We start from the raw sequence: 27,995 nt of genomic DNA on the forward strand, positions 1-27,995 counted from the left end.
TGGGAGTCGGATCGATGGGCCGGTCATCCGTGTCATAGAGACGAGACAGTGCGTCGGCCTTAGTGTTTAGGGAACCTGGTCGGTAAGAGATCGTAAATCTAAAACGAGTAAAGAACATGGTCCACCTAGCTTGACGCGGATTCAGTCTATTCGCCTCTCGGATATACTCCAGATTGCGGTGGTCAGTCCAGATGAGAAAAGGGTATTTAGCCCCCTCAAGCCAGTGTCTCCACACCTTCAGGGATTTTACCATAGCTAGTAACTCCCGGTCCCCCACATCATAGTTCCACTCCGCCGGCTCCAGCTTCTTAGAAAAGAAAGCACAGGGACGGAGCTTCGGTGGCGTGCCCGAGCGCTGTGATAGCACGGCTCCAACACTAGCCTCGGACGCATCCACCTCCACTATGAACGCTAACGAAGGGTCCGGATGCGCCAACACGGGAGCCTCAGTAAACCTTGCCTTCAACTGGTTGAAGGCTCCATCTGCCTCGGCCGACCACCGTAAACGCACCGGCCCCCCCTTCAGCAGTGAGGTAATGGGCGCCGCCAATTGGCCAAAACCCCGGATAAACCTCCGGTAGTAATTGGCAAACCCTAAAAACCGCTGCACCTCCTTTACCGTGGTCGGAGTCGGCCAATTACGCACGGCGTTTTCGCGGTCACACTCCATCATCACCCCCGAGGTGGAAATGCGATAACCCAGGAAGGAAACGGCTGGTTTGGAGAACACACATTTCTCAGCCTTGACGTACAGGTCATGCTCCAGCAGTCGCCTAAGCACCCTGCGTACCAGGGAGACATGCGCGGCGCGTGTGGCAGAATAGATCAAGATGTCATCAATATATACTACCACACCCTGCCCCTGCAAGTCCCTGAGAATCTCATCTACAAAGGATTGGAAGACGGCTGGAGCATTCTTCAACCCATACGGCATGACGAGGTACTCATAGTGGCCTGATGTGGTACTAAACGCTGTTTTCCACTCGTCTCCTCCCCGAATGCGCACCAGATTATACTCGCTCCTGAGGTCCAGTTTTGTGAAAAAACGCGCTCCGTGGAATGATTCCATCGCCGTAGCGATGAGAGGTAGTGGATAACTAAATCCCACTGTAATTGAATTTAGACCTCGATAATCAATGCACGGACGCAGTCCTCCCTCCTTTTTTCTCACAAAAAAGAAACTCGAGGAGGCGGGTGACATGGAGGGCAGAATGAACCCTTGTCCCAGAGCTTCCGTGACATATGTCTCCATGGCCAACGTCTCCTCCTGTGACAATGGGTACACGTGACTCCTGGGAAGTGCAGCGTTCTCCTGGAGGTTTATCACGCAATCCCACCGTCGATGAGGTGGTAATTTGGTCGCTTCTTTCTTACTAAAAGCGATAGCCAAATCGGCATATTCTGGGGGAATGCGCGCAGTGGAAACCTGGTCTGGACTCTCCACCGACGTGGCACCGATGGAAACTCCCACACACCTACCTGAACACTCATCTGACCACCCCTGAAGAGCTCCCTGTCGCCAGGAAATGAGGGGATTGTGAATGGCTAGCCAGGGAACCCCAACACCACTGGAAACCCAGGTGAATCAATAAGGTAAAAACTGATCTGCTCCCTATGATCCCCCTGGGTTACCATGTCCAGCGGAATCGTGGCCTCCCTGACCAGCCCTGACCCTAACGGTCGGCTATCTAGAGAGTGCACGGGAAAAGGTAGGTCTATCTGCACCAGCGGAATACCCAACTTACGGGCGAGTCCGCGATCCATAAAACTCCCAGCTGCGCCTGAGTCGACTAGCGCCTTATGCTGAAGAGAGGGGTAAAACGCAGGGAAAAAAATAACCAAAAACATGTGACCAACAGGGAGCTCTGGGTGAGTCTTGTGCCCACTCACCTGGGGTGGCCGAGGAGTATTCCGCCTGCCATCCCGACTCCCAGATGGACTCCTCCAGCACCGGTCCGAAGTGTGGCCTCTCCGGCCACAGTAGGTGCAAGAGGAGCCACCTCCTCCGGTCCCCCTAGATGCAGCTCCTCCCAACTCCATCGGAGTTGGAGCGGGAGGGCTGGGAGGTGGAATGGACAGGACCCCCTCTGAACGCCCGCGGGCAGCTAGCAGGTTATCTAGTCGGATCGACATGTCTATCAGTTCATCGAGGGAGAGTGTGGTGTCCCGACAAGCTAGCTCCCGGCGGACGTCCTCCCGGAGGCTGCAACGGTAATGGTCTATTAAGGCCCTGTCATTCCACCCCGCACTAGCAGCCAAGGTCCGGAACTCTAAAGCGAAATCCTGGGCGCTCCTCGTCTCCTGTCTGAGGTGGAACAGACGCTCACCCACCACTCGGCCCTCTGGTGGGTGGTCGAACACCGCTCGAAACCGACGGGTGAACTCCGCGTAATGGTCCCGAGCCGAGTCTGGGCTGTTCCAGACTGCGTTGGCCCAGTCCAGGGCCCTCCCCGACAAACAGGAGACAAGGAGGCTTACACTCTCCTCACCCGAGGGAGTCGGACGCACGGTAGCCAGGTAAAGCTCAAGCTGGAGCAGAAATCCCTGGCAACCCGCCGCTGCTCCATCGTACACCCTCGGGGGGGTGAGACGCAATATGCTGGTCCCAGCCGATGACACTGTAGGAGTGGGTTGTGTCGTCTGCAGGGGAGCTGAAGGGTGCGTCGGGAGACCACTCCTCTCCCATCGTTCCATCCTCTCCATCATCTGGTCCATCGCTGACCCAATACGATGAAGGACAGCTGTATGATGATGGACACCCTCCTCCATAGTTGGGAGAGGGGTGGTCGCTGCTTCTGCTGACTCCATAGGAGGTGCGGGCTTCTGTCAGAGCTGCTAGGAGTACTGGGTGGAGGAGTCAAGCGCAGAGAGCAGGGTTTCCAGAAAGTGGATTTATTTTCCAATTGACAGGGGAAACGATCCTGCCCTAAACACACGGGCGCATGAAAAGACGAGTCCAAAAACACCGGACTAAACTGTCCCGAGAAAATAATAAAATCCACATCACAATCCAACACCAAATAACAGATAAACAAGCCCGCACAAAAGCCAGCTGGCTACCTGCCCTTAAATAGCCTACCCACCAAACTAAACTCAAAACAGGTGCACCCAATCAGCCCAAACTAACAGAAACAAAAAGAAAAGAATCGATGGCAGCTAGTAGGCCGGTGACGACGACCGCCGAGCGCCGCCCGAACAGGAAGAGGCACCATCCTCGGCGGGATTCGTGACACTGTGTCAGATTTCAAAATAACTTTACGGAAAAAGCAAAATACGATAATCTGAGTACAGCGCTCAGATGACAAATCCACCCAAAGAAATATCCGCCATGTTGGAGTCAACAGAAGTCAGAAATAGCATTATAAATATTCACTTACCTTTGATAATCTTCATGAGAATGCACTCCCAGGAATCCCAGTTCCACAATAAGTGTTTGTTTTGTTCGATAATGTCCATAATTTATGTCCAAGTTCCTCCTTGTTGTTCGTGATTTGAGTACACAATCTAAACTTACGATGCGCGGGCAGGTCCAGGCAAAAGTTCAGACGAAAAGTCATATTACAGTATGTAGAAACATGTCAAACGAAGTATAGAATCAATCTTTAGGATGTTTTTAACATAAATCTTCAATAATGTTCCAACCGGAGAATTCATTTGTCTTCAGAAATGCAATGGAACTCAAGCTAACTCTCACATGAAAGTGCATGTTCAGCGCATGGTCAGCTCATGGCAGACCTTACTCAATCCCCTCTCATTCGCCCCCACTTCACAGTAGAAGCATCAAACAAGGTTCTAAAGAGTGTTGACATCTAGTGGAAGCCTTAGGAAGTGCAACATGACCCCATTTCCACTGTATCTTGGATAAGCAAAGAGTTGAAAAACTAAAAACCTCAGATTTTCCACTTCCTGGTTGGATTTTTTCTCAGGTTTTAGCCTGCCATATGAGTTATGTTATACTCACAGACATCCTTCAAACAGTTTGAGAAACTTCGGAGTGTTTTCTATCCAAATCTACTAATTATATACATATCCTAGTATCTGGGTCTGAGTAGCAGGCAGTTTACTCTGGGCATGCTTTTCATCCGGACATGAAAATACTGCCCCCTACCCCAAAGAAGTTAACCTGTTATGGCTGCAGCCCGGTGTCGGTACACTTATGAGAACAGCCCGTCCAAGTGCAGGGTGCGAAATTCAAAAGATATTTTTTTGAAATATTTAACTTTCACACATTAACAAGTCCAATACAGCAAATGAAAGATACACATCTTGTGAATCCAGCCAACATGTCCGATTTTTAAAATGTTTTACAGCGAAAACACCACGTATATTTATGTTAGCTCACCACCAAATACAAAAAAGCACAGACATTTTTCACAGCACAGGTAGCTTGCACAAAACTAACCTAACTATCCAAGAACCAACCAAACTAACCAAGAAACAACTTCATCAGATGACAGTCTTATAACAAGTTATACAATAAATCTATGTTTTGTTCGGAAAATGTGCATATTTGAGGTATAAATCATAGTTTTACATTGCAGCTACAATAAGAAATAGCACGGAAGCAGCTAGAACAATTACAGAGACCAAATTGAAATACCTAAATACTCATCATAAAACATTTATGAAAAATACATGGTGTACAGCAAATTAAAGACAAACATCTTGTGAATCCAGCCAATATTTCCGATTCTTTAAGTGTTTTTCAGCGAAAACACAATATAGCATTATATTAGCTTACCACAATAGCCAAAAACACAACAGCATTGACTCAATCCAACAGTTACGATAACGAATAAACCAGCAAAAGATATTAATTTTTTCACTAACCTTCTCAAAATTCATCAGATGACAGTCCTATAACATCATATTACACAATACATATATTGTTTGTTCAAAAATGTGCATATTTAGGAGCACAAATCGTGGTTATACAATGTGAATACTAGGCAAAATGCAATAACAATGTCCGGAGAAATCTTGTAGAGGCACCTAATCTAATCAAATAACTATTCATAAACGTTACTAAAAAATACGTGTTGGACAGCAAATTAAAGATAGCTTAGTTCTTAACCTCTACTTCCTCAGAAACCCGGGTCCGGGAGCACCCCCACGAGTAAAAAAGCTGACTAGCATAGCCTAGCATAGCGTCACAAGTAAATAGTAGCATCTAAATATCATTAAATCACAAGTCCAAGACACCAGATGAAAGATACACATCTTGGTAATCAAGCCATCATTTCTGATTTTTAAAATGTTTACAGGGAAGACACAATATGTAAATCTATTAGCTAACCATGTTAGCAAAAGACACTTATTTTTTTACTCCACCAGTTTTTGACTCCATCAGTAGCTATCACCAATTCGACCAAATAAAGATATAAATAGCCACTAACCAAGAAAAAACTTCATCAGATGACAGTCTGATAACATATTTATTGTATAGCATATGTTTTGTTAGAAAAATGTGCATATTTCAGGTATAAATCATAGTTTACCATTGCAGCCACCATCACAAATCGACTAGAATAACGACAGAGAGCAACGTGTATTACCTAATTACTCATCATAAAACATTTCTTAAAAATACACAGCGTACAGCAATTGAAAGACACAGATCTTGTGAATCCAGACCATATTTCAGATTTTCATAGTGTTTTACAGCGAAAACACAATATATCGTTATATTAGCTTAGCACATGTGCAAACATTACCCCAGCATTGATTCAAGGCAAAAAGAGCGATAACGTTATCACCACCAAAATATATACATTTTTTCACTAACCTTCTCAGAATTCTTCAGATGACAGTCCTGTAACATCATATTACACAACGCATATAGAGTTTGTTCGAAAATGTGCATATTTAGCGGCACAAATCGTGCTTATACAATGAGAAAAGTGTCCAACTACTCAAGCAATCTGTCCGGCGCCATCTTGGAAAGACACCTATTTTTATCGAAAACTATTCATAAACTTGACTAAAAAAATACAGGTTGGACAGCAATTGAAAGACAAATTAGTTCTTAATGCAATCGCTGAATTACATTTTTAAAATTAACCTTACTGCGCAATACAGGGTGCGCTAAAGCGAAGCTACCCAAAAAATAATGGCGGCTTATGCATTTAACATTTTTCAACAGAACAACGATTTATCAGCATAAATAGTTCTTACTTTTAGATGAACCCCCATCAGAATCTTGGGAAAGGTGTCCTTTGTCCAGAACAATTGTCTTTTGGTCGAAAGATGTCCTCTTGTCCTGTCGAAATGGCCACTAACGTTCGGCATGTACCGGAAAAGTGTCCAACTCTTGAAAGTGCGTCACAAAGAAATGCCAGAAAATCGCAATAAACTGATATAAATTGCTATAAGTCGGTTATAAATTAACTACCTTATGATGTCTTTAACAACTATAACGAATAAAAACATGACCGGAGATATATAACTGGCTAAACCAAAGCTTGGAAGGAGGCCAGTCCGACGTCCATTCTGCATCAGGCGCACGGTTGAAAAGAAAGGTACTTCCGCTCCAGGGTCTTATATAAGGTCCCAGATTGCGCAATCGACTCCATTCAAATTGTCACCACTTACTGACATCTAGAGGAAGACGTATGCAGTGTTTGTAGCCCCACAGCCTTCACAGGGACTTATAAACTGACCTGGGAACAGGGAACTCGATTTCAGAAATCTCACTCCCTGGCAGGAAATGTGCTGCAGAATGAGTTCTGTTTCACTCAGAGACATAATTCAAACGGTTTAAGAAACTAGAGAGGGTTTTCTATCCAATAGTAATAATAATATGCATATTGTACGAGCAAGAATTGAGTACGAGGCAGTTTAATTTGGGAAGACCAAGAAAGAAATAGTGCTAACAGCTCCCCCTATTGACAAGATTAATGCAATCGCCGTTTTATAATTCTAAAAATAACTTCAGTACGACATCCAGCTTACGTTATTGCGAGAGAGCGCCCAAAATCAAAGCGGAAAACACAACGACACATTTTCCACAGAAATAGGAAATAACATCATAAATGGGTCCTACTTTTGCTGATCTTCCATCAGAATGTTGTACAAGTGGTCCTTTGTCCAGAACAATCGTTGTTTGGATTTAGAATGTCATTTTTCCCTCTCGAATTAGCAAGCAAAACTTGCCAAGTGGCGCGAAGCTGACCATCGTGAACAAACGCAAAGAACGGAACGCGCCAAAACTCCCGAAAAAAATTCAATAATCTGATTAAACTATATTGAAAAAACATATTTTACGGTGATATTGTCACATTTATCAAATAAAATCAAAGCCGGAGATAGTAGCCGTCTATAACGACAGCTGTTCAGAAGGCAATCCCCGGGTTCCTTAGCGCGCCTTCCTGAAAACAGGAAATTGGTGTCACGTCATGCCAAGAGCTCTTATTCGACCTCAGATCAAGCTATACACTCCATTTCTTCTCTCACTGCCTATTGACATCTAGTGGAAGGCGTATGAAGTGCATGTATACTAATAGATTTCAAGCAAAAGATTAGGTAGGCCCTGGAACAGAGCCTCGATTTGAGATTTTTCACTTTCTGACAGGAAGTTTGCTGCAAAATGAGTTCTGTTTTACTCACAGATATAATTCAAACGTTTTTAGAAACTAGAGAGTGTTTTCTATCCAATAGTAATAATAATATGCATATTGTACGAGCAAGAATTGAGTACGAGGCTGTTTGAAATGGGCACCTTTCATCCAAGTTACTCAATACTGCCCCCTGCAGCCCAAATAAGTTAAACAGTCTAAAATAACATTACATAATTTCACCAATAGTTTCATCTTTACTCATTCATTTTATACAACAATTAGATGTAAGCCTCATAACTGAGACTCTTGTATAAACAGGGTTATGGTAATGTGGCTGTATTGTCTCTCATGAGTTTCACAAAATTGTACCAAATGGACCAGTTTGTAGCTAGTTACTTCACCGATCTTTTATACATTCTCCAGAACATGAATGTTGTTCGGGTTCTCCAGTTCTGTGAGCTGGAAGAAATTCCTTGGTTCTCTCTATGAAACTCACTCTCTCGCTATACTGTCTGGCCATGAGGAAGAATCTCCTCTAGGAATTTACAACCTCTCTGACCACAGCAGCCCGGGTGTAGGAGAGAGAGAGAGAGAGGTAGGGGGATGGTGCTCGCTGTATCCAAAGAGGGCAACGTCATGACACTATTTATAGGCACAGTGAATTTAGTGTATGTAAACGTCTCACCCACTGGAAGTGTGAAACAGTGAGTTGTAAGTGAAATAAAATGTCTGTAAACAATTGTTGGAAAATTGACTTGTAGATGTCCTAACAGACTTTATTTTATTTATTTATTTTTTTTTTTTCTGGGGGTGGATCAGCTTAATATTGCGGAAAGAATGTTGCTTCCAATGTAATTGTCTACATCATTTCCAATCCCCCATATTTTTTGGGGTAAATATATATATCCATTCACGTATGCATACATATACACATATATACATACACATACCTACATAGACATACATACTTTTTTAAAGAGTATACCTTTATTATTATTCCCCGCAAACCCTACCACCGATCCCCCAATTGGAGTAAACTGATAAACATTTCTGTTTTTACCTTCAATTTATACATCTTATACACATTTTACAGACACAGTCTACTTTATAATAGTTCTCTCTTGTTTGTTCTTAGTCCTTCCTCTATTTCTGTTGTCCATCCAGTTTGATTTCCACTTGTAACTGTGCTATTTCACAATAGCTCCGCACCTATACACATTTCACAGATCCCGTATGCCCTACATTGTTTATCTTGTTATTAGTCCCACCCTTCAGCTCCACTCAACCTTTCCCATCTATCTTCCAACATCATCCATTTCGGATTTTTATTTGCCATATATTTTTCAACTGTGCTGTGATGCTTCACAAAAGATTTGAATCTTCCTATTCTCATAGCTTCCACGGATTGTAAATTAAAGATAAACATTTTTGCTAAAATAATTATTATATTATTGATTTATTGACTATGGCTTTTCAAATCCCCCAGTATTGCTATCTGTAGCGTTAGTTCTACGCAAATGTTGCAATTCTTCAACCATTCCTGGACCTGTGACCAAAAACGAGCTACATGCGGACAATACCAAAATAAATGGTCTAATGACTCTGCCTCCTCACAGCAGAATCTGCAGAGCTGGGAAGATTGTATCACCCATATATATAACATTCTATTAGTTGCAAGAATTTTGTACAATAATTTAACTTCTTGCGAATATAGGGGGTGCTGTTTCGACTTAGCATAAATCGGTCTCCAGATTAAACTGCCTAGTACTCAATTCTTGCTCGTACAATATGCATATCATTATTATTATTGGATAGAAAACACTCTCTAGTTTCTATAGCCGTTGGAATTATGTCTCTGAGTGAAACAGAACTCCTTCTACAGCACTTTTCATGACAGGGAGTGAGATTTCAGAAATCTTGGCCCCTGTTCCCAGGTCAGTTGTAAGGTCCCTGTAAATGCTATGGAGAAACAAACACTGCCTACGTCTTCCTCTAGATGTCAGTACGTGGTGACGCTTTGAATGGAGTCGATTGCGCAATCAGGGCCTGTATAAAACACCAATGACCGGAAGTACATTTCTTTTCGTCTCTGCGCCTGACGCACGATGGACATCGGACTTGCCTCCTTCCAAGCTGTTGTTTAGCCAGTAATATTTCTCCGGTCATGTTTTTACTCGTTATAGGTGTTAAAAACATCATAAGGTAGTTAATTTGAACCGTTTTATAGCAATTTATATCCGTTTAGGGCGATTTTATGGCATTTCTGTGTGACGCACTTCGAGGAACTGGGCACTTTTCGAGTGCATGGTGAACGTTAGTGGCCATTTCGACGGGACAAGAGGACATCTTTCGACCAAAAGACGATTAGACCGGAGAAAGGATTCATTGCCCAAGATTCTGATGGAAGAACAGCTCATAGTAAGAACTATTTATGATGATAAATCGTGTTTCTGTCGAAAAATGTTAAAGGCTTATGCCGCCATTTTCTTTGGGGTAGCTTCGCTTTGGCGCAACCTGTATTGAAAAGTAAGGATAATTTAAAAAATGTAATTCAGCGATTGCATTAATAATTAAATTGTCTATCAATCGCTGTCCACCCTGTATTTTTTAGTCAAGTTTATGAGTATTTATGTATAAGACTAGATCACTGTCCAATATGGCGCCCGACATTTTCTGACCAGCTTGGCTACTTTTCTCATTGTCTAACCACGATTTTGGTGGCTAAATATCCACATTTTCGAACAAACTCTATATGTATGTTGTAATGTGATGTTACAGGAGTGTCATCTGAAGAATTCTGAGAAGGTTAGTGAAAAAATTAATACATTTTGGTGGTGATAATGCTATCGCTCTTTTTGCCGTGAATCAATGCTGGGGTAATGTTTGCACATGTGCTATGCTAATATAACGATTTATTGTGTTTTCGCTGTAAGACACTTAGAAAATCTGAAATATTGTCTGGATTCACAGGATCTGTGTCTTTCAATTAGTGTACGCTGTATATTTTTAAGAAATGTTTTATGATTAGTAATTAGGTAATACACGTTGCTCTCTGTATTTATTCTAGTCGAGTTGTGATGGTGGGTGCAATTGTAAACTATGATTTATACCTGAAATATGCACATTTTTCTAACAAAACCTATCCTATACAATAAATATGTTATCAGACTGTCATCTGATGAGGTTTTTTCTTTTTTAGTGGCTATCAATATCTTTATTTGGCCGAATTGGTGATAGCTACTGATGCAGTAAGAAAATGGTGGAGTAAGAAAATTGTTGTCTTTTGCTAACGTGGTTAGCTAATAGATTTACATATTGTGTCTTCCCTGTAAAACATTTTACAAATCAGAGATGATGGCTTGAATCACAAGATCTGTATCTTTCATTTGGTGTCTTGGACTTGTGATTTCATGAACATTTTATTTTATGATATCCCTGTAACTTTAGGCTAGGCTATGCTAGTCAGCTTTTGTGTTGGGGGTGCTCCCGGATCCGGGTTTGTGAGGCGTTAGAGGTTAAATTGAAAAATTTGAAGTTTTGAATCCGGCGTTGTTTTGCGTATCAATTCATAAACCATGTGCCATGGAATGGGTACATCGAAAATCTCTTCCCAACTATTTTGCAATTTATATGGCACAGCTGTCAGTTTTTTGGTCCTTAAATTAAATTGGTATATGTTTTTATTTATTACACTTTTCTTTAACCATTTATGTTCTTTAATATAAGGCCGACATACAAGTTCCTTACTTTTATCCCCTTCTACCTGCCTCTTCCATTTTTGTGGTAATGCTGCAATTAATTGGTTGTAATTTTGGGTAGAGCAGACATTTCCATATGTCTGTATTAGCTGCATGTGTGACATTACTCCACCAGTCCTATTTAGGATATCATTCACAAAATTATACCTTTTTTAAACATTTCTTCGATAAATACAGTTTTTTTATCAATTACTATATTTGAATTTAACCACAAGATTTGTTGTACTATTTGTTCCGTCCTTTCAGGTGGATTAAACTGAAATTGCAACCAACTTTCTAAGGCTTGTTTAAAAAATAAAGATATTTTGGAGATTATTTCCTTTTCAAGCAACCGAAAGTGAGCAGGTGTAATCTGAATAAAGGGAAAAAGGCCCTTCTTGAACATAGGATGAGACATTCGTACCAATCTACTAGAGAACCAGTTTGGATTTAAGTATAACTTTTGTATGACTGATGCCTTTAGTGAGAGGTCTAATGCTTTAATATTTAATAATTTATGCCCTCCGAATTCATATTCGTTATATAAATAGGCCCTTTTAATTTGATCTGGCTTGCCGTTCCAAATAAAATTGAATATTTTTTGTTCATATAATTTAAAAAGCAGGTCACTAGGTGTAGGCAAAACCATAAGCAAATAGGTAAACTGTGATATGATTAAAGAGTTAATCAGGGTGATTTTCCCACAAATAGACAGGTATTTTCCTTTCCATGGTAGCAAGATCTTATCTATTTTTGCTAACTTTCTATAAAAATTTATTGGAGTGAGATCATTTCTTTCTTTTGGGATTTGTATACCGAGTATGTCCACATCTCCGTCAGACCATTTAATTGGTAAACTACATGGCAATGTAAAATGTGTATTTTTTAGTGATCCAATACGTAATATGGTACATTTATCATAATTTGGTTTTAATCCAGAGAGGATAGCAAATGTATCTAGATCCTCTAAGAGGCCGTGGAGAGATTCTAGTTGTGGTTTTAAAAGAAAACATGAATCATCAGCGTACAATGACACCTTAGTTTTTAGGCCCTGGATTTCTAATCCCTTAATATTAATGTTTGATCTAATTTTAACAGCTAACATTTCGATGGCAATAATAAATAGATATGCCGATAGTGGACAACCTTGTTTTACTCCTCGAGATAGTTTAAAACTTTCTGAGATGTAGCCATTATTTACTATTTTACACCTAGGGTTACTATACATAATTTTAACCCATTTTATAAGAGATTCCCCAAAATTGAAATATTCTAGGCATTTATATATAAACTCCAGTCGTACTTTATCAAAAGCCTTTTCAAAATCAGCTATGAAAACCAGGCCTGGTGTCCCCGGTATTTCATAGTGTTCTATTGTTTCCAGTACTTGCCTTATATTATCTCCAATGTATCATCCATGTAAAAAACCTGTCTAATTAGGATAAATAATATCTGACAAAACTTTTTTTATTCTATGCGCCAAGCATTTTGCTAGGATTTTTGCATCACAACACTGAAGTGTAAGAGGTCTCCAATTTTTTAAATGGACTGGATCTTTATATATACCACTTGGGTCCTGTTTCAGTAATAATGATATCACACCTTCTTGTTGCGTGTCTGATAATCTATCATTTATATAGGAGTGGTTAAAACAAGCTAATAATGGTCCTTTGAGTATATCAAAAAAATGTTTGTATACTTCCACTGGTATGCCATCCAGTCCTGGAGTTTTCCCATCCTTAAAGGCCCCAATTGCATCAAGTAGTTCCTCCTCTGTAATTAGGCCTTCACATGAGTCTTTCTGTACAGATGTTAATTTTACATTATTATTAGGGAAAAAATCCATACAATTAGTTTCAGTTAGTGGAGATGGAGGAGCCTGAAACGAAAACATATTCTTAAAGTACTTTACTTCCTCTTTCAAAATATAATTTGGTGAATCATGCGTGACTCCATCATTTGTAACAAGTTTTAATACGTATTTTTTGGTAGCATTTCTATATTGAAGATTGAAAAAGAATTTGGTGCATTTTTCCCCATATTCCATCCAGTTCGCTTTATTTTTATAATATATTACACTGGATCTTTCTTGAATAAGTTCCTCCATTTCTTTTTGTTTTTCCTCTAACTTATTCTGTGCCTCTATGGTACCGTTTTTATTGTTATCTAACTGTACTGTTAGTCCTTCAATTTCCTTTGTTAATATGGACTCTTTTGATCGAAATTGCTTTTGTTTTATAGATGAGTACTGAATTGCATGGCCTCTAAAGGCACACTTAAAAGTGTCCCATACAATATGGGGATCTGCTGTACCTATGTTATGTCTAAAAAAGTCAGTTATAAATTCTTCTGTCCTAGTTCTAAACAATTTATCATCTAGTAGGCTTTGATTAAATTTCCAATATCCTCGCCCACGTGGAAATTCTGTAAGAGTAATATATATGCCAATTATGTGATGGTCCGACCGCATTCTGTCCCCTATCAAACACTTTTTAACTTTTGGTGCCAGAGAGAATGATATAAGAAAGTAGTCAAGGCGACTAGCTTGATTAAGCCTCCGCCATGTATATCTCACTAGGTCAGGGTATTTAAGTCTCCATATATCCACTAATTCCAATATATCCATGACATTCCTGATTTCCTTAAGTGCCTGAGGGTGATAGTTTGTAGTGTGATTTCCTTTCCGGTCCATAGAGGTATTTAAGACCGTATTAAAATCTCCCACTATAATAATAGAGTCTAGTGTTGCTTGTAGAGTTGATACATTCTTATATATATTGTCAAAGAAGCTTGGATCATCATTATTCGGACCGTATAGGTTAACTTCTTATGGCTGCAAGGGGCAGCATTGAGTAACCTGGAAAGAGGTGGCCATTTCAAACGGCCTCCTACTCAATTCTTGCTCGTACAATATGCATATTATCATTACTATTGGATAGAAAACACTCTCTAGTTTCTTAAACCGTTTGAATTATTTCTCTACGTGAACCAGAACTCTTTCTGCAGCCCATTTCCTATCCGGAAGTGAGATTTCCAAAAGCGAGGTCTTTTTTTAAGAGCTTGTCTATAAAAGGGCATGTCACTTGGGACTATAGAAACACGTCATACACCTTCCCTTGGGTGTCATGCGGAAGTGAGAGCAGAAATGACTTGATTATCTCGTTCTGGGATTGAATACATCCTCTTGGAGTGAGAGGTCCGCCATTATTTTTTTTTTCGAAGGCGCGAAGTTGGACCTGGAATTGCCTCCTGGAAAACCGTCGTTATAGGTGAATATGATCTCCGGCTTCGATTTTATTTGATACATGTCACAATATCATCCTAAAGTATGTTTTTTCAATATAGTTTAATTATATTATTGAAATTTATTCGGGACTTTAGACGTGATGCGTTGGAAGAATTTGTTCAAGAAGGAGAGGTTAGCGCCGCACGGCCAGTGTGCTTGCCAATTCAAGAGGGAAATAGTTCGTTCTGGATCCAAACAAAGACGGTTCTGGACAATGGACCCCTTTACAACATTCTGATGTAAGATCAACAAAGATAAGGACCCAATTTGGGATGCTATTTCATATATCTGTCGAACTGTGCTATCGCTACCGATTACTTGGAATCAATGCTGTTGTGTGTTAGCTATTGCAGTAAGCTAATATAACGATATATTGTGTTTTCGCTGTAAAACACTTAAAAAATCGGAAATATTGGCTCTATTCACAAGATCTTTGTCTTTCATTTTGATATACACCATATATTTTTCTGAAATGTTTTATGATGAGTAATTAGGTAGTTGACGTTGGTGTCTGTATTTACTCTGGCTACTCCCGTGCTATTTCTGACTGTAGCTATGATGGTAGCATCAATGTAAAACTGATTTATAGCTCAAATATGCACATTTTTCGAACAAAACATAGATTTATTGTGTAACATGTTATAGGACTGTCATCTGAGGAAGTTGTTTCTAGGTTTGTTTGGTTGGATCTTGGTTAGTTAGGTTGGCTTTGTGCATGCTACCTGTGCTGTGAAAAATGTCTGTCCTCTTTTGTATTTGGTGGTGAACTAACATAAATATACGTGGTGTTTTTGCTGTAAAACATTTTAAAAATCGGACACGTTGGCTGGATTCACAAGATGTTTATCTTTCAAATGCTGTATTGGACTTGTTAATGTGTGAAAGTTAAATATTTAAAAAAAATAGATTTTGAATTTTGCGCCCTGCAATTGAGCTGGATGTTGTCATAAGTGTACCGACCTCGGGCTTGCAGCCGAAACAGGTTAACTTCTTGTGAATTCAACCACGGTATCAGATTTAAAAAATGCTTTACGGCAAAAGCATACATTACGATTATGAGAACATAGCCCACAAGGCAAATCATTACAAACAGTAGCCAGCCAGATAGAACAGTTACACAGTTTAGAAATAGAGATAAAATGAATCCCTTACCTTTGATGATATTCATATGGTTGCACTCAGCAGACATTAATTTACTCAATAAATGTTCCTCTTGTTCGATAAAGTCTCTTTATACCCAAAAACCTCAGTTTTGTTTGCGCGTTTTCTTCAGTAATCCACAGGCTGAAACGCAGTCAAAACAGGAAGACAAAAAAATCCAAATTGTATCCGTAAAGTTCATAGAAACATGTCAAATTATGTTTATATTCAAACAACAGGTTGTTTTTAGCCTAAATAATCAATACTATTTCAACCAGACAATAACGTTGTCAATATAAAATGTAAACAAGAAACACACTCTCTCGGTCTTGCGCAGGAAAAAGGTCAGTGAAACTTTAGGGTCCACTCATTCAGACTGCTCTTACTTCCTAATTTTTCGGAATACAAGACTGAAACACATTCTAAAGACTGTTGACATCTAGTGGAAGGCATAGAAACTGCAAGTCGAGTCCTAAGTCAAGGGATACTGTAATGGCATTGAATAGAAAACTACAAACCAAAAAACAAACTACTTCCTGAATGGATTTTTCTCAGGTTTTTGCCTGCCAAATCAGTTCTGTTAACCTGTTTGGGCTGCAGGGGCAGTATTGAGTAGCCGGATAAAAGGTGCCCATTTCAAACGGCCTCGTACTCAACTCTTGCTCGTACAATATGCATATTATTATTACTATTGGATAGAAAACACTCTCTAGTTTCTAAAACCGTTTGAATTATATCTGTGAGTAAAACAGAACTCATTTTGCAGCAAACTTCCTGACAGGAAGTGGAAAATCTGAAATCGATGCTCTCTTCTAGGGCCTGCCTAATAAGGTCCTTGATATTTATTAGAATACATGCACTTCATACGTCTTCCACTAGATGTCGACAGGCAGTGAGAGAAGAAATTGAGTGTATAACTTGATCTGGGCTCGAAAAAAATGCTCTTTGTATGACGTGTCACCAGTTTCCTGTTTTCTGGAGAGCGCGTGAAGGGACCTGGATTTGCCTTCTGATAAGCTGTTGTTATGGACGACTAATATCTCCGGCTTTGATTTTATTTGATACATGTGACTATATCATCGTAAAGTATGTTTTTTCAATATAGTTTTATTAGATTATTGAAATTTTTTCGGGACGTTAGGCGTGTTGCGTTGTCTGCGTTTGTTCACGAAGGAGAGCTTAGCGCCACTTTGCTAGCTTTCCGTGCTAATTGACTGGAGAAGAGGACATTCTAAATCCAAACAACGATCGTTCCCGACAAAGGACCCCTTGTACAACATTCTGATGAAAGATCATCAAAAGTAGGACCCATTTTATGATGTTATTTCATATATCTGTCGAACATGTTGTACAAGTAGGTTGCGGCCAGGTTTTGGGCACGCTCTCGCCATAACGTAAACTGCATATCGTAATGAAGTTATTTTTAGAATTCTAACACGGCGATTGCATTAAGAACTAGTGTATCTATCATTTCCTATACAACATGTATTTTTTAGTTATGTTTATTAATAGTTATTTGGTCAGAATATGTGAGTGCCAGAAAATTATCCGGACGTTGTGGGAAAAAGATGCTACGTTAGCACAATGTATAACCACTGATTTCAGCTCTAAATATGCACATTTTCGAACAAAACATAAGTGTATGTATAACCTGATGTTATAGGACTGTCATCTGATGAAGCTTATCAAGGTTAGTCAAAAATTATATATCTTTTGCTGGTTTGTTACGATCGCTAACTTTTGCTGCTGGGGAATGGCTTGTGTTTCTGGCTATTGTGGTAAGCTAATATAATGCTATATTGTGTTTTCGCTGTAAAACACTTAACTTCTTGCGACTATAGGGGGTGCTGTTTCAAATTAGCATAATTGTCTCTACAGATGAAACGGCTTCCTACTCAATTCTTGATCGTACAATATGCATATTATTACTATTATTGGATAGAAAACAGTCTCTAGTTTCTATAGGCGTTGGAATTTTGTCTCTGAGTGGAACAGAACTCATTCTACAGCAATTTCCCTGACATGGAGTCAGATTTCACACATTTTGGCCCCTGATCTGGAGTCAGTTTAAAGGCCACTGTTATTGCTATGAGGATACGGACACTGCTTACGTCTTCCCCTGGATGCCTTTACGTGATGACGCTTTGAACGGTATCGATTGCGCAATCACAGCCACTATAAATGGAAAAAACCTGTAGGTAGGAACTCTTTTCCAGATGCACCGGGCGCGCGGTGGACACCGACCTGCACTTTTTCCAAGCATTAGTGTAGGCAGTAATATTTCTCCGGTCATGTTTCTACTCGTTATAGGAGTTAAAAACATCATAAGGTAGTTAATTTGAACCGTTGTATAGCAATTTATATCCTTTTAGTGCGATTTTGAGGCATTGCTTTGTTGTGCACTTTGAAGCGCTGGGCACGTTTGGGGGTCCCGGTCGTACGTTAGTGGGCATTTCGACGGACAAGTGGACATCTTTCGACCAAAAGAAGATTAGACCCAAGAAAGGATTCTTTGCCCAAGATTCTGATGGAAGAACAGCTCACAGTAAGAACAATTTATGATGATAAATCGTGTTTCTGTCGAAAAATGTTACACGCTTACGCCGCCATTTTGTTTTGTATAGCTTCGCTCGGCGCAACCTGTATTGAAAAGTAAGGATAATTTAAAAAATGTAAATCAGCGATTGCATTAAGAACTAGTTTGTCTTTCGATTCCTGTCAACCCTGTATTTTTTAGTCAAGTATATGATTAGCTTTTGATTAAACTAGATCACTCAAAGATGGCGACCGACATTTCCAGGCTTGTTTTGCTACTATTTTCATTGTATAACCACGGTTTTTTATGGCTAAATATGCACATTTTCGAACAAACTGTATATGTATGTTGTAATATGATGTTACAGGAGTGTCATCTGAAGAATTCTGAGAAGGTTAGTGAAAAAATTAATATATTTTGGCGATGATACGATATCGCTCTCTTTGGCTAGAATCAGTGCTCGGGTAACGTTTGCGTATGTGGAATGCTAATATAACGATTTATTGTGTTTTCGCCGTAAAACACTTAGAAAATCTGAAATGTTGTCTGAATTCACAAGATCTGTGTCTTTCCATTGCTATGTGCTGTGTATTTTTAAGAAATGTTTTATGATGAGTAAATTGGTAATACACGTTGCTGTCTGTAGTAATTCTAGGAGCTTTGGTGAGATTTGTGATGCTGGCTGCAATGGCAAACTATGATTTATACCTGAAATATGCACATTTTTCTAACAAAACCTATCCTATACCATAAATATGTTATCAGACTGTCATCTGGTGAGGTTTTTTCTTGGTTAGTGGCTATCAATATCTTAGTTTAGCCGAATTGGTGATAGCTACTGGTGTTGAGAGAAAATGGTGGACAAAGAAAAATGGTGATTTTTGCTAACGTGTTTAGCTAATAGATTTACATATTGTGTCTTCCCTGTAAAACATTTTAAAAATCTGAAATGGTGGCTTTATTCACAAGATCTGTATCTTTCATTAGGTGTCTTGGACTTATGATTTAATGATATTTAGATGCTACTATTTAATTGTGACGCTATGCTAGCGATGCTAATCAGTGTGGGGGGGGGTGGGGGGTGATCCCGGATCCGGGGTTGAGGCTCGTTAGAGGTTAAGAAATCGGAAATATTGGCTGGAATCACAAGATGCCTGTCTTTCATTTGCTGTACACCATGTATTTTTCAGAAATGTTTTATGATGAGTATTTAGGTATTTGACGTTGGTGTCTGTAATTACTCTGGCTGCTTCGGTGCTATTTCTGATTGTAGCTGTGATGGTAGCTGCAATGTAAAACTGATTTATAGCTCAAATATGCACATTTTTCGAACAAAACATAGATTTATTGAATAACATGTTATAAGACTGTCATCTGATGAAGTTGTTTCTTGGTTAGTTTGGTTTGTTCTTGTTTAGTTAGGTTGGTTTTGTGCATGCTACCTGTGCTGTGAAAAATGTCTGCCCTTTTTTGTATTTGGTGGTGAGCTAACATAAATATACGTGCTGTTTTCGCTGTAAAACATTTTAAAAATCGGACATGTTGGCTGGATTCACAAGATGTTTATCTTTCAAATGCTGTATTGGACTTGTTAATGTGTGAAAGTTAAATATTTCTAAAAAATATCTTTTGAATTTCGCGCCCTGCACTTGAGCTGGCTGTTGTCATAAGTGTACCGACCTCGGGCTTGCAGCCAGAAGAAGTTAAGATTTGAACTTGTTTGTGTGTGTTATAAAGACTGTGTTTTCATTCTTGACTTTAGAAAGTTCTCGTGAATAAACTGTACTAACCTTTTGCATAAACTGAGTCTTTGCCTAATTATTATTAAACCCATGGGCTAACAAACCTCGGGGATTGGTCAAAGCTATTGATTGTTAGTTATTATCATTGTGATTGAAAATTCTCATGACAGTAGCATTGCCTTTAACCTCTCTGGGGCAGGTGGGATGCAATCGTCCCACCGGCCAAGAGCCAGGGAAAATACAGAGCGCCATATTCAAATAAAATGATATAAAAATCTAACTTTCATTAAATCACACATGTAAGATACCAAATTAAAGCTACACTCGTTGTGAATCCAGCCAACATGTCAGATTTCAAAAATGCTTTTCCGCGAAAGCATAAGATGCTATTATCTGACGATAGCACAACAGTAAACAAAGAGAGTAGCATATTTCTACACTGCAAGCACGACACAAAACGCAGAAATAAAATATAATTCATGCCTTACCTTTGACAAAATTATTTTGTTGGCACTCCAATATGTCCCATAAACATCAAAATGGTCCTTTTGTTTGATTAATTCCGTCGATATATATCCAAAATGTCAATTTATTTGGACCGTTTCATCCAGAAAAACACAGCTTCCAACTTTTGCCACGTCACTACAAAATATATCAACAGTTACATGTAAACTTTACCAAAACATTTCAAACTACTTTTGTAATACAACGTTAGGTATTTTTAAATGTTAATAATCGATCAATTTGAAGACGGGATGATCTGTGTTCAATACAAAAAGAAAACAAACTGACGCAACTTTTTTCGTAACGTGCCTCTCAAAAAATGTACTTCATGTGACCTTCATTTACGATAGCCCTATTTCTTCATTACACAAAGGAATAACCTCAACCGATTTCCCAGGACTGGTGACATCCAGTGGAAGCGGTAGGAGCTGCAAGCTAGTCCATTAGAAATCTGGTGTCTCTAAGAAATTTAATTGAAAACACAGTGACATCAAAAAAAATAAAAATTCTGAATGGTTTGTCCTCAGCGTTTTGCCTGCTACATAAGTTCTGTTATTCTCAGAGACATGATTCAAACAGTTTTAGAAACTTCAGAGTGTTTTCTATCTTATATCTTCTATCTTATATTCTGGGGATGAGTAGCAGGCAGTTGAATTTTGGCATGCTATTTATCCGAAAGTGAAAATGCTGCCCCCTGCCCTCAAGAAGTTAAATTGTTTACCTTGGGTAAAACGTTTTGGGTAGCCTTCCACAATCTTCCCACAATAAGTTGGGTGAATTTTGGCCCATTCCTCCTGACAGAGCTGGTGTAACTGGGTCAGGTTTGTCAGCCTCCTCGCTCGCACATGCTTTTTCAGTTCTGCCCACAAAATTTCTATTGCATTGAGGTCAAGGCTTTGTGATGGCCACTCCAATAACTTGACTTTGTTGTCCTTAGGCCATTTTTGCCACAACTTTGGAAGTATGCTTGGGGTCACTGTCAATTTGGAAGACCCATTTGCGACCAAGCTTTAGCTTCCTGACTGATTTCTTGAGATGTTGCCTCAATATATCCACATCATTTTCTCCCCTCATGATGCCATCTTATTTGTGAAGTGCACCAGTCCCTCCTGCAGCAAAGCAACCCCACAACATGATGCTGCCACCCCCGTGCTGCACGGTTGGGATGGTGTTCTTTTCGCTTGCAAGCCTCCTCCTTTTTCCTCCAAACCTAACGATGTTCACTTTGTCCCCATGTGCAGTTGCAGACCATAGTCTGGCATTTTTATGGCGGTTTTGGAGCAGTGGCTTCTTCCTTGCTGAGAGGCCTTTCAGGTTATGTCGATATAGGACTCGTTTTACTGTGGATATAAATACTTTCGTACCTGTTTCCTTCCTGCATCTTCACAAGGTCCTTTGCTGTTGTTCTGGGATTGATTTGCACTTTTCGCACACCAAAGTACGTTAATCTCTAGGAGACAGAACGCATCTTCTTCCTGAGTGGTATGACGCCTGCGTGGTCCCATGGTGTTTATACTTGCGTACTATTGTTTGTACAGATGAACGTGGTACCTTCAGGCGTTTGGAAATTGCTCCCAAGGATGAACTAGAGTGTGGAGGTTTACAATTCTTTTTATGAGGTCTTGGCTGATTTAATTTGATTTTACCATGATGTCAAGCAAAGAGGCACTGAGTTTGAAGGTAGGCCTTGAAATACATCCACAGGTACACCTGCAATTGACTCAAATTATGTCAATCAGCCTATCAGAAGCTTCTAAAGCCATGATATATATTCCTGGAATTTTCCAAGCTATTTAAAGGCACAGTCAACTTAGTGTATGTAAAGTCTCACCCACTGGAAGTGTGAAACAGTGAATTATAAGTGAAATAATCTGTCTGTAAACAATTGTTGGAAAAATGACTTTTGTCATGCACAAAGTAGATGTCCTAACAGACTTGCCAAAAGTGTAATTTGTTAACAAGAAATGTGTGGAGTTGTTGAAAAACTAGTTTTAATGACTCCAACCTAAGTGTATGTAAACTTCCGACTTCAACTGTCTATGAAAATGTTTATTATATTATTATAATACATAATATGATGAATTACAATATCAATTGAACACATGCACTTCAATGTTATATCAATTCATATAAGAATAAAGCTTTTCTCCAACAACATGGAAGTGGTTGCACTCTGTAGGCTACTGCTAATCACATCATTTAGCAGGTCAAATTAGATTTTAACACTCTAGATTTGAACAATCTCTCATAACATTGGAATATCTAAACTGAACCTGTTGCATGTTACTAGTTACAATGTTACCAATGATTACCTGCAACATTGTTGGTCATCTCTGTCAGAGTAGTCCTACCTAAATGTATGATAAACCATATAACTGAACGTTACAATGTTTTTTCCCCTCAATAATTTCTTAATAACGTATATCATTGGATGTCTTCTCCATAAGGTGTTTCTTGGTGTTCTTCTCCGGCCTGAACAGAATAATGAAGCATTTAGGAACAAATAATAGAAAGAACAACCCAAAGCTAGAGGTGATGATGGCAAAGATCTCCACAGCTACAGTCAACTTCCCAGGAGAGCTGACATAAGCTGGGATAAAGGTGATCCAGACTGCACAGAATATGAGCATGCTGAAGGTGATGAATTTGGCCTCATTGAAGTTATCAGGCAGCTTCCGAGCCAGAAAAGCCAGCACAAAGCACAAGAGAGACAGGAGTCCTATATAGCCCAACACAGCCCAGAAACCAATAGCTGAACCCACATCACACTCTAGAATGATCTTTTCCTTGTAGGTAGTGAAGTTTTTAATGGGGAAGGGAGGGGACAGGACCAACCACAGAGTGCATATCAAAGCCTGGACAAACGTGAAGGACACTACAGTCAACCTCTGCTGTGGAGGACCAAACCACTTCATTATATTACTGGCTGGAAGCGTAGCCCTGAAGGCCATCAACACCACTATTGTTTTCCCCAAAACACAAGAGATGCAGAGGACGAAGGTGATCCCAAACGCTGTGTGGCGCAGCATACAGGACCATTCAGAGGGCCGGCCAATGAAGGTAAGAGAACACAGAAAACACAGAGCCAAGGAGAAGAGAAGCAGGAAGCTCAGCTCAGAGTTGTTGGCCCTGACGATGGCCGACGTTCGGTGGTGGTAGAAGATGGTTGCCGTGGCGATGGCCAGACAAGCCCCGCCCACAGAGCAGGCGGTCAGGATGATTCCGAGGACCTCGTGGAAGGACAGGAACTCCACAGGCTTAAGGATACAGCGGTCTCTCTCAGCGTTGGGCCAGTACTCCTTGGGACAGATCAGACAGTCTGAGGAATCTGACCAGGACAATGCAACAGACATCAACTGTTAATAATAATAGATTCAGGTTTTATTTATTTACAAATACATGTCCCACAATGCTGCACTTTGTCAGTTTACAATAAAGAATGTTGAATTAATGTGCAGCTTACATGAGATAATAAGAACAGGAACATGATTGACAGACACTACCTTTGTTGTGCTGGTAATATGAATAAACCACTACTTAGTAAACCGTGATAGAAATTACTACACATTTTTGCCAACTGTTCCTGTAGTCCTACCTGTGTTATCACTTATTTCTCCCTCTGCACATTGGATACAGTCATAACAGCATACAGGCTTTCCTTTCTGTATAGCCTTACGAGTGCCTGGTGGACAGCTGTCACTGCACACTGACACAGGTACTTGTGTACTGTTCTTTACCCAGGTGATTTCCCTCTCGATGTCAAGCCTCTGGTCAGGAGGCATGGACGCATCATAGCGCCCCACTGTCACAAACTCCATCTTCCCACTCTTCCGTTTCTGCCAGTTGACCAGCTCATAGGTGGCCACTGGGTCCCCGTTGGCATCGAAAGACACCTGGTACCCGTTACGAGAGAAGTTCACCCTCCTCAATCTCTCCAGGACCTGGGGGTTAGAAGGTCAAGGGAGAGAGAGAGAGAGGGGACGAGAGAGAAGGAGAGAGGTGAAGAGAGATGGAGATAAGGGTAGAGAGATGAGTGAGGGGATGAGAGATGGAGAGATAGATGGAGAGAGGTGAAGAGAGAGATAAGAGATGGAGAAAGGGGAAGAAAGATGGAAAGAAAGAAATGGAGAGAAGGGAAGAGAGATGGAGAGAGAGAAACATAACATTAATTCAACTCATATTTATCAGATGTGTTACTTCAGAAGAATTTGTAAAGTATAATGAGAACTCATAGGCCCTCATACATGTAGTCTAAATAAACATATTTATCAGGAAATTATACTATGGACTTGTCATTCACCTGTGTTGACTTCACATTAAGGTTTTTGTCACAGTTCACAGTGGAGTTTTCTCTCTCTTCACAAACGATGCTGTGGATGGCGTGTGCTATGGCGTAAACAGCTTTGTACACCATGTTAGTGACACGCAGCTGGGATGTATCTGTGTAGGGGGCCTGTAGCTGCTGTATATCCTCACTGCCATCACACACCTTCTCTTTAACCCCAACACCTGTAGAGATCCCTACAGACAGACCGACACACAGACCGACAGTTGGACAGTCGGACAGACAGACAGACAGACAGACAGACAGACAGACAGACAGACAGACAGACAGACAGACAGACAGACAGACAGACAGACAGACAGACAGACAGACAGACAGACAGACAGACAGACAGAGACAGACAGACTTGTAAATAGATAGATAGATAGATAGACAGACAAATGGATGGATGATGGATGGATAGATAGATAAATAGATACCTATCCCCAGCCTACAGCCAAAGGCTCCCTCCCAGAACTCAGTGAGCGTGGGAGAGTTGGACACCTTCTGTGGGGAGAGGTCCAGGAGGAAGTCCCTGAGGCCGGGGATGACAGAGCGTTGGATGCCAAATCCAATGGTCCCGGCACACAGGCCGAAGCGCAGCATATCTGGTTCAGAGACCCAGGACTCACTCCCGATCCACTGGCGGGGAGGAGAGGGCAGGCGTTCCATCTCCCTCAGCAGGATTCTCATGTCCCAAGAGGATACGAATGCAACCACCACCCGGGCTGTGGAGCTGGGGAACATGATTATATCATATGCTTAATATGCTTGTCATGTTTGTCATTCATTGGAATGTCTCAGTGAAGTGAACATGAACATTAGTATTAATCAACACTTTTGACATGTTTAAGATATGCAAATCATGTTGGTCTCACAGATCAGCTTTTGGAAAAGAGAGAAATTAATAACAATAGTATTTTTTATAAATACGGTCTTGCATTTGTATGAATGAAAAGTTCACAAGTAATCACGGATCACCTGCGGATCACGTCGGCCACCCGTTGCACTCTGCTGAGTGGGTTTGTAAGGGAGAAGGCTTCAGAATACTCCACACAGATGCCTTCCTCTTGTGCTGCCTGTAGGAAAGCCGCCATCCCGTTATTACCGTAGTCAGAGTCGGAACGGACCGCCCCAATCCAGGTCCAGCCGAAGTGCTTGATGAGGTGGGCCAGAGCGGCAGCCTGGAACTGATCACTGGGGATGGTTCTGAAGAAGGTTGGATACTGTTTCTTATCACTCAGACACGCACAGGTGGAAGAGTGGCTCACCTAGGTAGAAACAGACAGTCGAAAACATGAGAAAGAACATCATGTCAGTCTAACAACTCTAATGTATTGGCTACTTCCTGCTTTTTTTATTTAGCTATGTAGTTTGATGTTAGGGAGACATTAATAATAATAAGCCAACTCATTGTTTTTCATTAGGCCAGATTGAAAAGGATACACAAATTAAAACTAATCCCTGGTCTCCCATAACAACCTAGCCTATGAAAGATAGTCCTCAGTCTATGTTCAAATGCCTATAGAAGTTCTCCAGACTCATAGTCCTCAGTCTATGTTCAAATGCCTTTCTCCACATCATTTCACACAGAAATGTATATTCCTGAAAGAGAGGAGTTTACAGTTGGAATACAATGGATTAAAAGTTTGACTCATTCCTGAAAGAGAGGAGAATATACATTAGGAATACAGTAAATTAAAAGTAGAACTCATTCCTGAAAGAGAGGAGAATATAAACTAGGAATAGAGTAAATTAAAAGAAGCTGAATGATTTCTTTCCACTGGAGTTTACCTGAGGAATGCCGAAAGGGCCGATGATGCGCAACATGCTGATGGTAGGCGTGGAGGCAGACTCGCCAATGATAGCTGTCACTGTAGCCGACCCCGAGCACTGTTCTCCGGTATCAAACATGGGGTCCAGGCCGTTAGCCAGCTGGAAGGCCACTTTCACGGCCATAGGGACCGAGTTGCAGGAGTCGTGCACTTGATAACCAAGCGTGACACCCGGTAGAAGGTACGAACTGTTGTTTATCTCCTCAACTGCGAAGACCATGGCGCGTGAGAAGCGTAACTCACGGGAATCCATGCTGTAAATAGGAGATGGGTCAGTGAGCACCTCCTGACGAATTATAAACTAGCCTATAGAATGTTACCATGGCAAACAGCCTAATATCTAGTATTATTTTCCATACTGTCTATATGCCTACACTTCTGTTGTCTGTAATTGAGGACATTGTAGGACAGCCTGGAATTGAAAATGTGATCCTTTGTAACAGTAAAAGTAACAATTACCTTCTCTCTCAGACACAAACACGCTTTTTATCTGTCTTTCAATGAACTGTTTATCTGTCTTTAAAACACTGTTTACCTGTCTTTAAAACACTGTTTGTCTCATTAACACACTGTTTGTCTCATTAACACACTGTCTCATTAACACACTGTTAATCTGTCTTAAAACACATTCTTTATCTGTCTTCAAACACATTGTTTCTCTGTCTTTAAACACACTGTTTACCGGTCTTTAAACACACTGTTTATCTGTCTTTAAAACACTGTTTCTCTGTCTTTAAACACACTGTTTCTCTGTCTTTAAACACACTGTTTATCTGTCTTTAAACACACTGTTTCTCTGTCTTTAAAACACTATTTATCTGTCTTTAAACACACTGTTTCTCTGTCATTAAACACACTGTTTATCTGTCTTTAAACACACTGTCTCTGTATCTTTAAAACACAATGTATCTGTCTCCCCACACAGCCACAGTCCTGTCCCCTGCTCCCTCTTGCGCTCACTGACCTCCCAGTGCACTGCAGGGGTTCAGGCATGCTGGTGTAGCTGTGATCCACAGTGTGCATATAGTAATGAATGGAGAAAACACCCCCGATGACAAAGTCCCCGTCCTGGGAGAACACCGGAGGACGAGGGGTGCCTTGGAGCCTGCATCTGACAGACTCCAGCCCCGAGGCAGAGGAAGAGGCAGACGCAAGCAAGGTACGCCCACCAGCCACCACAGCTAGATGTAGTAGAACCAGACTACCAGCCAGACTTGGATCCAGAGCAGGAGCCGGAGAGAGCCTCATTCCCCTGATGTGTAGAAGGTATGGCGTAATACAGCGCCACAAAGACCCACATAGGTCAGGTTACCTCTCTACTTTGGCTTAAATACC

General features: G+C 40.6%; 2 protein-coding genes across 2 annotated transcripts in view; both read right to left on the reverse strand.

The window, feature by feature from the left end:
- Nucleotides 1-21,869, reverse strand: part of LOC120028793 (extracellular calcium-sensing receptor-like) — a 40,192-nt gene extending 18,323 nt beyond the window's left edge. Inside the window, exon 1 of the mRNA XM_038974034.1 lies at nucleotides 21,525-21,869. Coding sequence (XP_038829962.1) covers nucleotides 21,525-21,575 — 51 coding nt within the window. The 5' untranslated portion in view covers nucleotides 21,576-21,869. The remainder of the gene's footprint in view (nucleotides 1-21,524) is intronic.
- Nucleotides 21,870-22,912: 1,043 nt separating this feature from the next.
- Nucleotides 22,913-27,830, reverse strand: LOC120028798 (extracellular calcium-sensing receptor-like). Its single transcript, XM_038974038.1, has 7 exons — nucleotides 27,625-27,830; nucleotides 26,620-26,914; nucleotides 25,807-26,096; nucleotides 25,266-25,561; nucleotides 24,802-25,022; nucleotides 24,097-24,442; nucleotides 22,913-23,829 (listed from the first exon to the last, which is right to left on the reverse strand). Exons 1-7 carry the CDS (start codon nucleotides 27,681-27,683, stop codon nucleotides 22,913-22,915), a joined length of 2,424 nt encoding a protein of 807 aa, XP_038829966.1. The 5' UTR covers nucleotides 27,684-27,830.
- Nucleotides 27,831-27,995: the final 165 nt, after the last annotated feature.

The sequence above is a fragment of the Salvelinus namaycush genome, chromosome 34 (genome assembly GCF_016432855.1).
Source record: "Salvelinus namaycush isolate Seneca chromosome 34, SaNama_1.0, whole genome shotgun sequence".
Lineage (NCBI taxonomy): Eukaryota > Metazoa > Chordata > Actinopteri > Salmoniformes > Salmonidae > Salvelinus > Salvelinus namaycush.

Coding starts and splice junctions, on each gene's coding strand:
- LOC120028798 (XM_038974038.1), bottom strand. CDS start 27,683: ATGCACACTGTGGATCACAGCTACACCAGCATGCCTGAACCCCTGCAG. Junction 25,562..25,806: donor GTGGCCGACGTGATCCGCAG/GTGATCCGTGAT, acceptor CATGTTCCCCAG/CTCCACAGCCCGGGTGGTGG. Junction 24,443..24,801: donor TTAATGTGAAGTCAACACAG/GTGAATGACAAG, acceptor TCTAACCCCCAG/GTCCTGGAGAGATTGAGGAG.